Raw genomic sequence first — 17,179 nt, 5'->3', positions numbered from 1 at the left:
AATTCTCTGCTCCACCCTGAACTTTGTCCTTGGTTCCTACTCTGTGAGGTACTTTATAACCTTCTAGAATCAACATTGAGTTCAACAATTTCAAAATATAACCACTGTCCACACTTCTTGGAGGCAGGTGCTGGTGATGATTCTGCTTTTGTGATCTTCACCTGCTCTGGACCCAGCTTTTTTCTCTTTACTTGTTCCATTACTACCCCCTTTTTTCCTTGCATTACCATCTCTTTGGTCATTTAGTCACTGCTGCCTTGAACCCTATCAGAAACCTTCCTTTTCGTTCTTTTGCTGATGTCTCACTAAGAGGTCTAGCGGCTTATATGGTTTTACTGTCTTTGGTAACTCATAACAAATACTTATCCAAGGTACAGGCAGCATGGTTGCTGTCTCCATGCTACATCCTTCCGTACTCTACACACAGTCTACCATCATGTGACTCTCTACATTCTACTGTGGGCATTACTAATCTCCAATCCCACATTAATCCTTGCTCTGCCAAACAGCCTGAAAATATAGGGTTGTTGAACTGAAACGTTAACTCTGACCTACTGAGTGCTGGCAGCATTTTCTGTTTCTACGCCAAGCAAACAGATCAGAGTTTATATCAGATCAGCTACGATTTAAGGGAATGACAGGACTGGCTTGAGGGACTGAATGGCCCCATCTGGTTCCTATTCCATCCGTTGAAGAGAAGTCCCTCAGCTCTATGTGGAAGTGAACCATGTGGCGCCTTGGTGGAGTGGGGAGAGCGGAGGGAGTGTGTGCTGGATTTCTCAGATACTCACTTGGTGAGGATTCCAATCACTGTCAAAGATGACAACAGTGTCTGCAGCCTGGAGGTTCAGGCCTAGACCCCCAGCCCGAGTGCTGAGCAGGAAGATGAAATAATGGGAATTGGGCTCGTTGAATGTCTTCAGCAGCATCCCACGGTCCTCAGACTTAGTGGTCCCTGGAAGAAGGCGAGAACAGGTTGTTAGATGGCACATTGGACAGTACCTAGTGACTGCCTTCCATTACCCCAGGTAATTCATTGCATGCAATCATCGTGCTCCTGACTGAAGATACCATCCTTGCAATTTTTGGGTGTGGAGGAGGAGCTGAGGAAATCATGGGGGAGGCAGTGGCATTGTTGCTGGACTGGTTATCCAAAGACCCAGAGTAATGTTTTGGAGGTCTGGGTTCAAATCCCACCACAGCAGATGGTGAAATTTAATAAAAAATTGGAATTAAAAGTCTAATGTTGACCATGAAAACATTGTTGACTGTTGTAAGAACCCATCTGGTTCACTAAAGTCCTTTAGGGAAGGAAATCTACCATTGTTAACTGGCCTGGCCTATAAGAGACTCCAGCTGACTCTTAAATGCCCTCTGCAATGGCCTAGCAAGCCACTTAGTTCAAGGGTAATTAGGGATGGATAATAAATATTGGCACTGCCCACATCCCATTCGCAAAAAATAAATAAAATGTTTTCAGTGACCCCGATTTTATTTATTCAGTGCAAAATCCCAGGGATTGTAACAGAGTGGGTATGTTTCTAGACTAATAAATTAGAGAACACAAGTTCAATGCCACAACTGTGTCAGGATTTCACTCCCATTTAAATCTAAAAAGATTTATCTAAATCTAAATCATTTAATTCTAAAGAGCTGGCATCAGTAAAAGTCACCATGAAGCTGTGAGACTGTTGTTAAAATCCCTACTGGTGTACTAATGTCCTTTGGGCAAAGAAACTCACTAGACTGGTCCTTTATGTGGTAGACTCGTAACTGCCCTCTGGTTTCAAGAAGAAACCCCACTCCCACCTTCTAAGGGCAAATGGGGATGGGCAATAAATGCCACCCTTGCCAGTGACGCCCACATCCCAAAAATGAACAAAAGTATCGGCAGTAGATTGCTGGATAGAGTAAGTGATCTCGGGAACAAGCTAGCAGATAGCCCCATCTGGTGGTAGAGTTAACCCATATCAGGCACTGAGGAATCACAGAATATAACAGCACAGCAGGAGGCCATTCAGCCCATTGTGCCTGTGCCAGATATCGCAAGGTCTTACAGGGAGGCAGGGCATCAGTCTCTGCTGGGAAATTGCTGCATTTTTGAAACGCCTTCAGTACACTGGTGAACTGCTGAGCTGAAGGACATTCAAAGTCACCTGCCCAAACTGGGAGAATCCTCCATCAGGGGGCTGTGTGGGACTAGGATTTCAAATTAGAAAGGGGGCATTTTCTACTCAACTAATCTGTGCCCAGACATCATCTTTGGAAGCAGGAGTCAGTTACCCCCAGAATTATAGTGGTGCCACCCAGCATCTGCCCAAATAAAGCCGGCAGGCATAGAAACAGCCACAAGTTCAAAATCTTTCTCTTTGGATGCTTGGGACATTTCACCGCCTCTCCCTCCTGGCACTGCATGGCAAGGTGCCACCGCAGGATGTGGAGCTGGGAGTCCGCTCCGTTACATAATGGAGCCCTCCCTGCACCCCTAAGTTCGGGAGGAGGTCTCAATCAAGGCGGATGTAATTCCCACCCTGTCAATTTTCTGACATCGGAACAGGATGCCCAGAATTTTCCGTTTCCGGATTTCAATAAATACGGAGAAGAAGCAGGGAGCTTTCCCAGTTGTCTCTCTTGGTGATTGTTGTAAGGAAGGGAAAAGTTTCTGGCTGTGGTCTCTTTTTTTAAACTGAGCGAGCTCATCCTAGTCAGGTTGCTATTGCGGCATCTGCAACTGGCCTCAGCATCTCTGAGCTGGTTTGTGTTGGGGGGGGGGGGAATAAAACAAGCCAGTCAGGCTTCCGTCTCCTGATTGGTACCCAGTTACCCTCTATTATGAGAAACGAGGAGCAAAATCAGACCATTTTCAGCGTCCGCAGTATTTTGCTTTCACGTCAAGGTTAGGTGGGTTAGTTGTGATGTTTTACTAATATTGGTGGGAGGGGTATTAATTTTGACCTATCGCCTGTCAGGATCAGGTGCATATGACTTCAATGGACAGTAATATTGGGTGGGGAGTTAAATTTGTATTGCACTGGGGATGCTATCAATTCCCTGGCACAGGTTGGGTTAAAATGACTGCCCTCAACTATCTCTACTCAGAGAAGTTGCCATTTGAATGAGATTTGGTGCAGGTTGAAGAGTGCAGTCTGTAGAACTGTATTCACAGCAGGGGTGAACTGCTTCAGGACTGGGGGCTGAGGAGTCGATAGTACCACTCACCGTCCAGTCGCAGGTACTTGAAGCTGCGGTACGTGAAGTAGTCTTCCATGATGGTCATCAGCGAGGTCATCTGGCAGAAGAGCAGCACCCTGTGATTGGTGGCTCGCAGTTTGGGGAGAATCCTGTCCAGCAGTTCGAACTTCCCCGAAGCTCGGTAAAGATCAGCCCTACCGGCAAATAACATGTTTCAACAGGATTCTACACCGGCCTCCCCCTCAGTGCCAGACAGGGGTGTTAGGCAGCCCATAGCAATGGCATCCCAAACTAACATAAGAAAATAATCACTACTTGTTCACCATTGATTTGATTTTCAAGTTCTCATTGTTGTTTTCAAATTCCTCATAGCTTTGCACCCACAACGCACCCACCCTCCCTCCAGCCCTTCGCCATCTCTGCGCTGCTCCAGTTCTGACTTTTTCAGCGTTCCTGATTTCACTCCACCACGATAACCTTGCCTTTAGCTGGCTAAGTTCTGGAATTTCCCTCCTTAAATCTCTCCGCCTCTCTCTTTCCCTTCTCCTTTAAGAGGCTCTTTAAAGCCTAACTTTTGAGTTTATGGACACTTATCATAATATCTCATGTGGCTTAGTGTCCCAATTTTTGTTCAATAATTGTCCTGTGAAGTGTCTTGCAAGATTAACTATGTTAAAGGTGCCATGCAAATGCATGTTCTTGTTAAAAACGACCCCACTGATTTGCAATGCCCACACAAACACATCAGGCTCTCTTTATTATTGCTGTTAGGTCATTGAAGACTCATGAGTTGCACCACCAGGCACCATCTCATCAGAATTCAACCTTCCTTCACCTGTTTTCTGCTGCACAGCAACCTACATATTCAGAGCATCACTATCCAAGCTCCCTGCTTTCAGCCACAGTTGCTCACGACCATCAGGCAATCAAACCATTCTCGGTATTTAAAATACTGATTAGAGTGTGATCTTGTGTATTTTTATTTTAACAGATCTGTTTGCAAGCGGAGATTCCTGTGTTCCTGCTCAGGTTCACAGATATTTTCAACTCCTGATCTCAGCCATTTTGACAAAATGTCCATGATTAGGGAAATAGCTCAGGGCAGTAGTCGGTACAGTATGGAGCAGGATCTTAAGCAGCTGAATCTTTCCTCAGCTGGGTCCTGGTTGCTGATGCTGAGAGGTTGTTTCCCCCTGTGGGGGGAGAGGGCATAATCTCTGAGTAAGGGGTTGCCCATTTAAAACAGAGATCAGGAGCAATTTCTTCTCTTAGGATAGTGAATCTGTGGAATTCTTTACCGCAGAGAGCTGTGGAGGTTGGGTTGTTAAGCATGTTCAAGGCTGAGATAGACAGATTTTTAATCAGTAAGGGAATCAAGGGGATGGTGGGAAAGTGGAGTTGAGGATTATATCCGAATAGCATGATCTCATTGAATGGTGGAGCAGACGTGACAGGGCTGAATGGCTTACTTCTATTCCTATGTCTTATGGTTACTGGACTTGTCCATGCACACTCAGTTGGTGAAAATCAACCTGATATTTGACCAGTGAAGCTCATCCTTACACACTTGGTTGGTTAGACTCTTTGTACATGCAAATTGTTCAGCCTGGGTTGGTGTTGCTTTGTTGTTCAGAGACTGGTCTCACTTACCCTTGTACAATGCCTCCAGTAAATCCCAAATGTTCCGAAAAAGACTCCTGGTTGAGGGAAAAAAAGGGATGAAGAAGTATATGCGAAGGACACAAGCAAATGTTGCAATATTCTGAGTCCCCTGAGAAAGCTGCAGTACTGTACCCAGTATGCACCCAGGACATGTTTGTTTGCCTGGTTTCAGTCTCCCAAAGCAACTGTTCCACTTGGAACTTGGTCGTGGCAGGAGACGCCCAGGGAGACAGCTGAAATGCTGTAGGCATGACCTCAAAGCATTGTGATCGACTGAAATGGAGAAGACTCAATCAGGAAGGGACCAAAGACATGAAGGAACATTGTGTTTGCTGGAAACTGGGATAATGCTTCAAACAGAAGACTCTGCAGGAATACTGTATTATTACTGCAGTGGTCACAGTGCACAGAATGCAATTAACACAAAGAATTTCTGCAATCACTGTTATTTGTAAAAAGTACACAAAGTTGACATGAATGAATGCCGAGCCACTTGGTGTCCTATCCTGTCATGGATGCTCTCTCTTGGTGTCCTATCCTATTATGGGTGCTCTCTCTTGGGTATCCTATCCTATCATGGGTGCTCTCTCTTGGGTGTCCTATCCTATCATGGGTGCTCTCTCTTGGGTGTCCTATCCTATCATGGGTGCTCTCTCTTGGGTATCCTATCCTGTCATAGGTGCTCTCTCTTGGTGTCCTGGCACAGTCACTGGCACCAGCTGAACAGAGTTGCATACCTTCATACAAGTTCAACATTAAACTGTTTAATAGCTGACTACATGAGTGTGGCGCTGAGTCACTGGGACCAGGTTGAATCTTCGGACTGGTGCAAAGTTTGCTGGTCTATGTTACAATTACAAACCACCCTATCCTCCGTATGCTTGTGTGAGGTAGAAAGAAATTAAGAAACCAGGTTGGATTCTTCATCCTGTTTGCTATCCAGGGATATCTGCTGGAAAATCCATGCTCAACCCAACCTTGCTCTCAACAGTTCTCTACACAACAGATGCACATGCACAACCACTTGTGTGCGCACTCACAATCATGCCTATACATGCTAACTACCAGGCATGCTCACATGCACATGCATATTTATCAGCAGAGGTCCATGGGTAAATAATCAGGGGCAAGAACACAGCCCATATTCCACCCACATTTATGCTGTTTAAATTCATGCCTCATCCTGAGCACCTCACCCCTTCTGCACTGCAGCTCTCTGCTTGAGGGAACTTAGATCAGGGGAATGACATTTTTAAAAGAGATTCCACAAGAGTAACGGGGCTTTGGCAGATAGCCAGTAATGTATCCTCAGGGACACAGCTATGATTCTGAACAAACAATGATGTTGCATCAGAGTGCCATCCATCCTCCTGTGACTCTGGCATGGGCTGGGCAGAGCTGCTTACCTCAATGTGCTGGAACATGTACGGGTGATTGCAAATTTTTCTCAGTTGCATAATGGTGTTCATCAGTGTCTTAGTGCCTCCCTTGCCCTAAAGAGAATGAGGCAAAGAGCTCACAGTTAAATGGCAGACGTTAGCCTGAACAGAGGATAGAGGTTCTGACATAAAATAGCTCCAGGAGAGGATGTTCTTCACTGGTGCTAGGACAATATCCTGTCTTCATAGAGACAGCACTTACCATATGCCCAACCTCTTACCTTATTGTTTATCCCCCACCTTCAACCACCTATTCTACTTGCACCCAGTCCCCCTTACACTGGCTCCCATACCAGAAATGCCTCCATTTTAAAATTCAAGTCCTTATTTTTAAATTGCCCCTCCCTACATCTGTAGCCTCCTACAGTTCTGCCGAAGATCTGCACTCCTCCTATTCTGGATTCTGTTGCAGCCCCAAGTTTAATCACTCCACTATTGATGGCTATGCCTTCAATTGGCTGGGGCTTAAGCTCTGAAATTTCCTCCCTAAACCTCTCCATCTTGCATTTCTTTAAGATGCTCCTTAAAACCTACTTCTTTGAAGGTCATCTGTCCTAATATCTCCTTAAGAGGCATGATGTCAAATTTGATTTGATAACCCCTTTGTAAAGTGTCTTGGGAGGTTTTAGGGCACTATAGAAATGCAAATATTTCTTAAATACGGACATTGTCTTAGCTTCAAACATTAACTTCAGACATGCATTCCACACATCACAATGCTCTGTTTGGAAGAGTTGTCCTGCTCCCTGTCCTAAATATCCTTAATTTAATCTTATATCCTGCATTAGACTCTTTAACAATGGAAAACATCTTGTTTGTGTTTAGCCTGTCCCAATTGGCATTATTTCAGATGCCTCTGCTATCCCACTCCAGCTGCAAAAAGCCTGGCCAAAATTTCACTAGGTGATTGTAATGACTACTCCCTGAAGACAGCCAAAGTCATTGGCAGGCCGTACTGTCAGGTGAATGAACTGTATCACCCATAAACAATGCATGATAGTGATTAGTAACTAACACTCATTGCCCCAATGAATGGGTCAGTGCTGGAAGATAATTGAACCGCTTCCAAACCTTTTTGTCCTTTTCTGAGCCATCAGTCAGCAGCACTCCCTTGGCCTGCATGTGGCGATATAGGACCCTCTGCAAAGCTGACATGTCACATTTAATGACATATTCCACCTGTAAAGGAATAAAGCACACTTTCAGAGTCAGCCAGTTTAGCTCAGGAACCTGATCTCAGATGCAACCTCTGGCACCCACTGCCTCCTCTTTTCACCCTGCCATTGACAGCTGTGTCTTCGACTGCCCAGGCCCACATGAAGTCAGCACACTCACACATAAAGCAAATATGCCTAAACATGAGGTGAGTGAATCCACATATAAAGCAGATATACTCACACACAGAGCAGACATGATCACACATGAAATGAGTGTATATACACACACAATACAGATATACCCACACAAGGTGGGTGCACCCACACAAATAAGTGCACTTACCAAGTATAAGAGTAAACCCAGTGTGGATCAGCTTTTGACCCAACAGAGGAACTGACTCCTTGACAGACCCACAATAAAAATGTTGGGTTCTGGTAAGGTCAGACATTTTTCTTCCTGTTTGCTAAAGTTTAACAGCAGAATAAAAGGGCAAGACAGGAGGAGGAAGGGTGAAGATGATTCATGAAAGGGAATGTGTTGTGGATTGTGAAATACAATCTTCTCCCACTGAACTCACCACACTCCCTCAGTTACTGTTCAGGATGGGGAGGGGAGAGGTGACAATAATAAACTAATGCCACCATTAGCAGCTAGTAATCTGAGAACACTGCGGGGGCAGTACGGTAGCACAGTGGTTAGCACTGCTGCTTCACAGCTCCAGGGACCTGGGTTCGATTCCCGGCTTGGGTCACTGTCTGTGTGGAGTTTGCACATTCTCCTCGTGTCTGCGTGGGTTTCCCCCGGGTGCTCCGGTTTCCTCCCACAGTCCAAAGATGTGCGGGTTAGGTTGATTGGCCATGCTAAAATTGCCCTTAGTGTCCTGAGATGCATAGGTTAGAGGGATTAGTGGGTAAATATGTAGGGATATGGGGGTAGGGCCTGGGTGGGATTGTGGTCGGTGCAGACTCGATGGGCCGAATGGCCTCTTTCTGTACTGTAGGGTTTCTATGATTATTCTGAAGTTCAATCTCACCTTCTAACTGGGTTGGCTAATTGTTAACAATACTGTGAGCTCTCAGCTATTGTGGATTTACAATTAACTATGGGAATTTATTCAGCCAGAGAAACTGTTCACACGTTGTCAAATGTTCGGGTAGGATTTAGAAAATGTTAACCGAAGTGAGAGTATAAATAAAAAGACAAAGGATTGACATTGAATATTAAAATAAGATGTGTCAAACCTGTATGAGTCTGTGATTATAAAACAGATGGGTTTGTGTAGGTAGGGTATTGGAAGGGTATTGGAGCCATCGTAAGAGGTGAAGATTTGCTAGGATGACAAGGCATGAAAAACATTTGGAAGATTTATTTTTTCTGTCACTTTCGTGTTGTGACTCCCAATAAAGCCATGTTATTTGTTCTGAGGGAAGAGTGGGAAGGGGCCATTGGATTGTCACAATCCATGGGATGGGATGACGTCTCACGAAGTCGCATTGGAGGCTCAGGTGAGCGAATTGGTCACTGGTTTAGTGGAAGTCTCTTCTCAGACTGAACCAAGCCTAGTGTAGTCTTCACAGTAAGCACATTCCAGCAGAGTCAGCAGTGTCAATGTTGGGACTGTAGTTACTGCAGCTAGATCAAAAAGCTATCAGAAGTAGGTGTTCCCTTGCCCCCTTTCCCCAGCCGACACATTCAAACTACGCAGGAGAGGTAGTTACCTTCTCAGGCAGCTGAGCCTCGACCTCTTTTTTCAATCGCCTCAACAGGAAAGGCCGGAGGACCTTGTGCAAGCGTCTGATGATCAGAATAGTCTCCTCTTCATTTAGATCCACCTGTGTTACATTAACAGACGAGGATATGTTAAAGACAATGGTGACAGCTCAACTATTTAGGTTACAATCCATGTCCTGAAAGGGAGATTTAAAAAAAAACACTGCCTTACTGAAATTTCTATCATTTTTCACAAGCTGAGAATGTTCCAATACACCTTACAGCCCATTAAATACTTTTAAAAGATAGCAATTTTTGAAATGCAGGATGTGGCAGCCAATTGCTGCACAGAAAGCTCTCAAAGATTGCATGTGATAATGAGAGATAATTTTTTTTGGCAGTGTTGGTTGAAAGATAAATATTAGCCAGGACACTGGAGATAACTCCTGAGCTTTTCTTCTATACGATGCCCTGACATCTTTTGCGTCCATCTGACAGAACAGGCAGGGTCTTAATTTAGTATCTCATAAGTCCAGCTAGAGCCCTGGAAATGTCCGCTATGTAATCTTCATGTGCCTCTGGGCTGGTTAGTGTTAACATTCGGAAATGATTGTTAGTCACTGCACACCCAACTCAGAGAATGTGGCCAGCCTATGCAGATAAGTGAGAACCCAGTTTAAAGCCACCATCACATAACACAAAGTCACTGATCAGATATAACTAAATAGAGGTTCCTTTTCACAAGATCCATCTTTAGTAAGAACTGCCAAATGCTTTGGTAATTTGCCTTGGCTTTCTGCTCGCAGTGAGGCGGGATTATGAGCTAAAAACACAAACCTAAACCAGTCATTTCTGGCTCAGAGTGGATTCAAATATTTGACACAGCCACATCAGCAGATATTTGGACAGGTGACCAAAGTTTTGGTCAAAGAGGTAGACTTTAAGGAGCGTCTTAAAGGAGAACAGGTAGACAGAGTTGGGGAGGGAATTCCAGAGTTTAGGACCTTAGCAGCTGAAAGCACAGCAGCCAATGGTGAAGGATTATAATCAGAGATACTCAAGACCAGAATTGGAGCAGCGCACAGATCCTGGAGAAGTATGGGACTGTAGGAGGTTGAAGGTGCTATATAAGTGTAGGTTGTGTTGTTGATTTGACACCACCTCTTTGTACAATGCTGACCTCTGTCCCCTCACTCTTGAATGTACCTTTTCTCCTGTCATGGCAAAGGGGGCGTTGAACCACTGCTCGAACGTGTTGCAGCTTTTGAAAATAGTGGGCAGCAGGAAGTTGAGGAGTGCCCACAGCTCGGGAAGTTTGTTCTGCAGTGGGGTGCCAGTGAGCAACAGGCGACGCGGTGCCACATAATGCGTATTCAGCACCTGTGTTAGTTTACAGTGGTGGTTCTTCATCCGGTGACCTTCATCCACTATCATGTACTTCCATCGGATCTGAGGAGGAAAAGGAAACAGTGAAAATAGTAAACAAACTGATGTTGGCGAAATAAATCTTCACTTGCAAAACTGCATAACTGGGAAGGGGACAGGGGAATGGATAAGGGAAACAGATAGAGGATGAGAATTAGGGAGCAAATATATACAGGAAAAGTAATAACTCTGAGGAGGAATGGATCTTAAATATATTGATGTAACAAGGCATAACTTAGCAGGTGGAATTTAATGCAGAGGTGATGGATTTTGATAAGAATGAGGAGGGACAATATAAATTAAATGGTACAATTTCAAAAAGATGCCAGAGACCTCCAACCGTATGTACCCAAATCTTTGGAAGTGGCAAGAGAAGTTGAGAAGGCTGCTATAAGGAATGAACAATTTTATCAGCTGAGATATAGAGTACAAAAGGAAGGAAGTTATGTTAACTTCTATGGCCCTGTTTGGAGTATTGTGTTCAATTCTGGGTTGTACACTTCAAGAAGGGTATCATGACCTTAGAGAGGGTGAAGAGGAGATTTACTAAAATTGTACCAAAGATAAGGGACCTCAGTTACATGGGAGACTGGAGAAGCTGGGGTCATTCACTTTAGATCAGGGAAGATTAGGGGAAGATTTAATAGAAATGTTCAAAATGAAGAAGGATTTTGATAAGAGTAAATAGGGTGTGATGATACTGTGCCTTTAAGAAATTAAATCAATTTTTTGTGAGGAGTATGTTTAGATTTCAGCTCTGTTTTATACGGCGCTGATTTGTCAGCAAAACAAGCAGCTCACATGCTGAGGATGGAGACTAATGACTGATTTTAGCTAGGGATGTGTTTGTTTTTTCCCTGGGGTTTCAGAGAGGGTTTTGGTTAGGTTGATTAACAGAGGCATGTGTTTTGAGAAGAGCTAAGTTTACAGGGAAAAGTAGACAGTTAGTGTTGGAAAACCCCAAGGCTTTTTACTCTTATGTGAGGAATAAAAGAATGACCAGGGTGAGGTTAGGGCCGGTCAAGGACAGTAGTGGGAACTTGTGTATGGAGTCAGTAGAGATAGGCGAGGTGATGAATGAATACTTTTCTTCAGTGTTCACCAAGGAGAGGGGCCATGTTTTTGAGGAAGAGAAGGTGTTACAGGCTAATAGGCTGGAGGAAATAGATGTTCGGAGGGAGGATGTCCTGGCAGTTTTGAATAAACTGAAGGTCGATAAGTCCCCTGGGCCTGATGAAATGTATCCTAGGATTCTTTGGGAGGCAAGAGATGAGATTGCAGAGCCTTTGGCTTTGATCTTTGGGTCCTCGCTGTCCACGGGGATGGTGCCAGAGGACTGGAGAATGGCGAATGTTGTTCCTCTGTTTAAGAAAGGGAATAGAAATGACCCTGGTAATTATAGACCGGTTAGTCTTACTTCGGTGGTTGGTAAATTGGTGGAAAAGGTCCTTAGAGATGGGATTTACGACCATTTAGAAAGATGCGGATTAATCCGGGATAGTCAGCACGGATTTGTGAAGGGCAAGTCGTGCCTCACAAATTTGATTGAATTTTTTGAGGAGGTAACTAAGTGTGTTGATGAAGGTAGGGCAGTTGATGTCATATACATGGATTTTAGTAAGGTGTTTGATAAGGTCCCCCATGGTCGGCTTATGATGAAAGTGAGGAGGTGTGGGATAGAGGGAAAGTTGGCCGATTGGATAGGTAACTGGCTGTCTGATCGAAGACAGAGGGTGGTGGTCGATGGAAAATTTTCGGATTGGAGGCAGGTTGCTAGCAGAGTGCCGCAGGGATCAGTGCTTGGTCCTCTGCTCTTTGTGATTTTTATTAATGACTTAAAGGAGGGGGCTGAAGGGTGGATCAGTAAATTTGCTGATGACACCAAGATTGGTGGAGTAGTGGATGAGGTGGAGGGCTGTTGTAGGCTGCAAAGAGACATAGATAGGATGCAAAGCTGGGCTGAAAAATGGCAGATGGAGTTTAACCCTGATAAATGTGAGGTGATTCATTTTGGTAGGACTAATTTAAATGTGGATTACAGGGTCAAAGGTAGGGTTCTGAAGACTGTGGAGGAACAGAAAGATCTTGGGGTTCATATCCACAGATCTCTGAAGGTTGCCACTCAAGTGATTAGAGCTGTGAAGAAGGCCTATAGTGTGTTAGCTTTTATTAACAGGGGGTTGGAGTTTAAGAGCCGTGGGGTTATGCTGCAACTGTACAGGACCTTGCTGAGACCACATTTGGAATATAGTGTGTTGTTCTGGTCACCTCACTATAAGAAGGATGTGGAAGCGCTGGAAAGAGTGCAGAGGAGATTTACCAGGATGCTGCCTGGTTTGGAGGGTAGGTCTTATGAGGAAAGGTTGAGGGAGCTAGGGCTGTTCTCTCTGGAGCGGAGGAGGCTGAGGGGAGACTTAATAGAAGTTTATAAAATGATGAAGGGGATAGATAGAGTGAACGTTCAAAGACTATTTCCTCGGGTGGATGGAGCTATTACAAGGGGGCATAACTATAGGGTTCGTGGTGGGAGATACAGGAAGGATATCAGAGGTAGGTTCTTTACGCAGAGAGTGGTTGGGGTGTGGAATGGACTGCCTGCAGTGATAGTGGAGTCAGACACTTTAGGAACATTTAAGCGGTTATTGGATAGGCACATGGAGCACACCAGGATGATAGGGAGTGGGATAGCTTGATCTTGGTTTCAGATAGAGCTCGGCAGAACATCGTGGGCCGAAGGGCCTGTTCTGTGCTGTACTGTTCTATGTTGGGTTCTGGGAGAAGCAAGAGTCTCTCTCTGGAGGCTGATGTTTGGGATGGGCTAGGAGCATTAGGTCTCCCTTAGTTTCTTTCTCCAGAGGTGTTCTGGAGACTCAAGGACTGGCAGTCCAAGTACAAGCAAGTAAGCAGGTATGTTGCTAACTGATTTTGAAGAGGAATATTGCTTGAATTGGAACTAATAGAGATAGGTTAGCAGTTAAGAATTAAGCTATTTCACTTGTAATAGTTAAATATTAAATGAAGTTTGTTTTGATAAAAGCTTCCTAATGTGTCAACAGATTTACACCTGGAGTGAAATACCTTATGCTCACACCAATGCCAAATAGAAAAACTGCTGGGGTCTAGTCGGGCCTCATAACATTCTTTGGAGTTTCTGCTCTGGTACCCGAACAAGGGAGAAACTGTATCTAGTGACAGAAGAGTCAATAAGTGGCTGATGCAGATTTAAGTTGGATTAGCAATAGAACCAGAGCCCAGATGAGCCTATTTTGTGATGCAGCGAGTTGCTGTAATCTGGAATGTGCAGCCTGAAAAGTTGGTGGAAACAGATTCAACAGTAACTTTCTAAAGGGATTTGCATAAAAACTTGAAGGGGAAAAAATATAGGACTGTGGGGCAATAGTGGTAAAGTGTGGGACTAATTGGATAGCTCTTTCAAACAACTGGCACAGGCACCATGGGCCAAATGGCCTCTTTCTGTGCTGTATTATTCTGTTATACACTGGCACTGCAGGTCTCTCAAATTAGAAAAAACATTTGAATATGGACACTGGAATACCAGGAACAGTGGATTAGATACTGGGGTATGAGGAACAGAGGGTTAGAAACTGGGGTACCAGGGACAGTGGGTTAGATACTGGGGTATGAGGAACAGAGGGTTAGAAACTGGGGTACCAGGGATAGTGGATTAGATACTGGGGTATGAGGAACAGAGGGTTAGATACTGGGGTACCAGGGATAATGGATTAGATACTGGGGCATGAGGAACAGAGGGTTAGATACTGGGGTACCAGGGACAGTGGGTTAGATACTGGGGTATGAAGAACAGAGGGTTAGATACTGGAGTACCAGGGACAGTGGGTTAGATACTGGGGTACCAGGGACAGTGGGTTAGATACTGGGGTACCAGGGACAGTGGGTTAGATACTGGGGTACCAGGGACAGTGGGTTAGATACTGGGGTATCAGGGACAGTGGGTTAGATACTGGGGTACCAGGGACAGTGGGTTAGATACTGGGGTACCAGGGACAGTGGGTTAGATACTGGGGTACCAGGGACAGTGGGTAGATACTGGGGTATGAGGAACAGAGAGTTAGATACCGGAGTACCAGGGACAGTGGGCTATACACTGGGGAAACAAGGAGGGGGCAGGAGCAGCAATAGATCTTGTACTGGGGACACTGGGTTAGACATTGGGGTATCTTGCTCTCTGGGCTCAAATAAAAATGGGTACCGCAGTTGGGTCGGGGTGGAATCACACGATGGTACTCCAGTATGTGTCAGGACCCATAGGGAAAAGAAGATAAATCTGTAAGAAAGGAAACTTTCACCTTGGCAAGAACGTGCTTGTCTTTGATGATGTATTCATAGGTGGTGAGTAGGACGTTGAACTTCCCACTTCTAAGCAGAGGAACAAAGGCCCTTCGAGCTGCAGGAGAACCCTTGAAAGGAGGAGCGGGGATTTAAAAAAACCGTTGTGATTGCATCCACACAGCCAATAATAATCACACTCACCTCAGAATATCCAGTACACAAAATCATATCATCAAACCAGAAGATGGAATTACCTTGTATGAGATCCGTGAGACTGATGGCGCCCACTTATCAAACTCATAGGCCCAGTTTGATAGCGTTCTGCAAATACAATTGGGATCATTACTGAGGTGATCACTAATGCACAGAAACTACTGGGTCTTTATTGGACAGAGTGAGGCTGCACGGCTGGAACTTTATTTTGAGCATCAACAGACAGTAACATCAAAACATAAAAGGTTTAATTTAGACCCAACCAAGCCCAGAGAAAACGATATTGGAATCACTCCGATCTCACATTGGATTCTCAATCTATATTTTTCTCCATATTTACATACGTTCCTTTTTCCTCCTCCCTTGAAACTGCCTGTCTTGAGAGGCTGAGTGAAAGCTCGCTCCCTCCCTCCAGCAGAGCTCCATCAGAGTCTGAACCCTTTCCTCCAGCACTGTTCCATCAGAGACTGTTCCTCTCCTTCAACAGACCTCCCTCTCCTCCAGCACAGTTATCTCAGAGCAAGTTTCTCTCTTCCAGCAGAACTCCACCAGGGCCTTTTCCTCTCTTTCACCAAAGCTCTATCAGAACCTGTTCCCTCTCCTCCAGCAGAGCTCCCATCGTTCCCACTCCTCCAATAGAACCCCATCAGAGCTTTCTCCCTCTCACTTAGTAAAGGTCGATCAGATTCCTTTCTCTCTCCTACATCAGAGCCATTCCAAAACCAGCAGCAGCAGGAAAGGAAAGGACTTGCATTTCTATAGTGCTTTCACAACCTCGGGGCTTCCCAAAGTGCTTTACAGTCAATGAATTATTTTTGAAATGCAGAACTTGTTGGAAATTAGCAAATTCAGCAGCCAATTTTGTGCACAGCAAGCTCCCACAAACAGCAATGGGATAATAGTCAGATAATATGTTTTTTCAGTGATGTCATGTTCACCTGGGAGGGAAGACCAATGCTTAACTCTATACCCCTGAAAGAAACCACCTCCAACAGTGCAGCACTTCCCTCAGTACTGCATTGGGAGCATCAGCCTTCATTATGGCCTCTAGCTCCTTCAGTGGGACTTGAACTCTTGAGCCACTGACTTAGCACAAAGAAGCCTAAGAGTGACCAGACTGTGACACTCCCTCCCTGAGCCATGCCCAACCTTCACTCAATGCTTACACAGCACTTTAACCAAGAATGAGAGCGAGACTCCACCTTCTGCTTTTGGGCAGCAATGTGCATTCGTGCTCAAGTGAGCCTGTGGATAGAATGGTCTCTGGCCTGTTTGGTGATGGAGAGCTATAAAAGGAGTAGGATTTTAACAGCATGTGAGTGTTATAAAGAGTCCGTATTGTCTCACAGGGACAGAATGCATACAGGGTGTAGTAAAACGCTTGAAACATGCATTAATCAATTTGGAACTTGAGCAGTAAGTATCTGCTTCCTGAAGTTAAGCAGATCAAAAAGGTGACAGGAAACAATTAAAATTTATACAATGTTGGAAACTTCTGAAAGAGATCCACAGACAAGTTACTTAGAAGTAACCGTTGTTTGCAAACACAGCAGCCTTTACGGACACAGCAGTATTTGGCGGCAACGGTTGAGGGAGGCATGTTGGCTGGGACATTGGGAGAGCTCTCCTGCTCTGCACCACTGGAACAGATGGAGCCTCAGTTTACCATATATGCTAAGAATGAGGGAGGAAAAGAATTTAGTGGTTTTGATTGAAAAAGGTGTCAATGAATCAAAAGATTAATTAGTACCCTTGCCCTTTCTGATCATGCATTGACTGTTCTAGATTGTGCTGACTGAGGGGGGAAACTTTAACCTCTTCCGCCTGTTGGGAAACTGACGAGAGTCAGGTGGAACCTGGTGTCACACCCTGCCCAATTTTACCCTGCATTCAAGTCAATATTAGGACAACTCAGCATTCCAATAAATCCCGTGGATTTCCCACCTGGAGAGCTAAGTCAAAATTACCTCCCCCTTCCCCATAAGATCTGGGAAAACTGTGGAGTCCTTTCCCTCCGACGCTCTGAGCAAAGGTGGTAAACTGAGGTTCCAGCAGTTCCACCGCTGCAG

The 17,179-nt window shown here is 44.9% G+C and overlaps 1 protein-coding gene across 4 annotated transcripts in view; it reads right to left on the bottom strand.

Moving 5' to 3' along the window:
• The window catches only part of smarca4a (SWI/SNF related BAF chromatin remodeling complex subunit ATPase 4a), a 111,377-nt gene that overhangs the window by 23,700 nt on the left and 70,498 nt on the right, over positions 1 to 17,179 (bottom strand). For all 4 annotated transcript variants that reach the window (XM_078234886.1, XM_078234887.1, XM_078234888.1 and 1 more), the window contains exons 19-27: positions 15,152 to 15,218; positions 14,915 to 15,025; positions 10,368 to 10,610; positions 9,170 to 9,283; positions 7,365 to 7,472; positions 6,261 to 6,347; positions 4,843 to 4,889; positions 3,220 to 3,386; positions 792 to 955 (exon numbers count right to left, since the gene is read on the bottom strand). In XM_078234886.1, the coding sequence (XP_078091012.1) occupies positions 792 to 955; positions 3,220 to 3,386; positions 4,843 to 4,889; positions 6,261 to 6,347; positions 7,365 to 7,472; positions 9,170 to 9,283; positions 10,368 to 10,610; positions 14,915 to 15,025; positions 15,152 to 15,218 (1,108 nt within the window). The remainder of the gene's footprint in view (positions 1 to 791; positions 956 to 3,219; positions 3,387 to 4,842; positions 4,890 to 6,260; positions 6,348 to 7,364; positions 7,473 to 9,169; positions 9,284 to 10,367; positions 10,611 to 14,914; positions 15,026 to 15,151; positions 15,219 to 17,179) is intronic.

The sequence above is a fragment of the Mustelus asterias genome, chromosome 19, assembly GCF_964213995.1.
Source record: "Mustelus asterias chromosome 19, sMusAst1.hap1.1, whole genome shotgun sequence".
NCBI classification, from domain to species: domain Eukaryota; kingdom Metazoa; phylum Chordata; class Chondrichthyes; order Carcharhiniformes; family Triakidae; genus Mustelus; species Mustelus asterias.
Note: the sequence above shows the minus strand (reverse complement) of the source record. Positions and strands in the feature narration are given on the sequence as shown.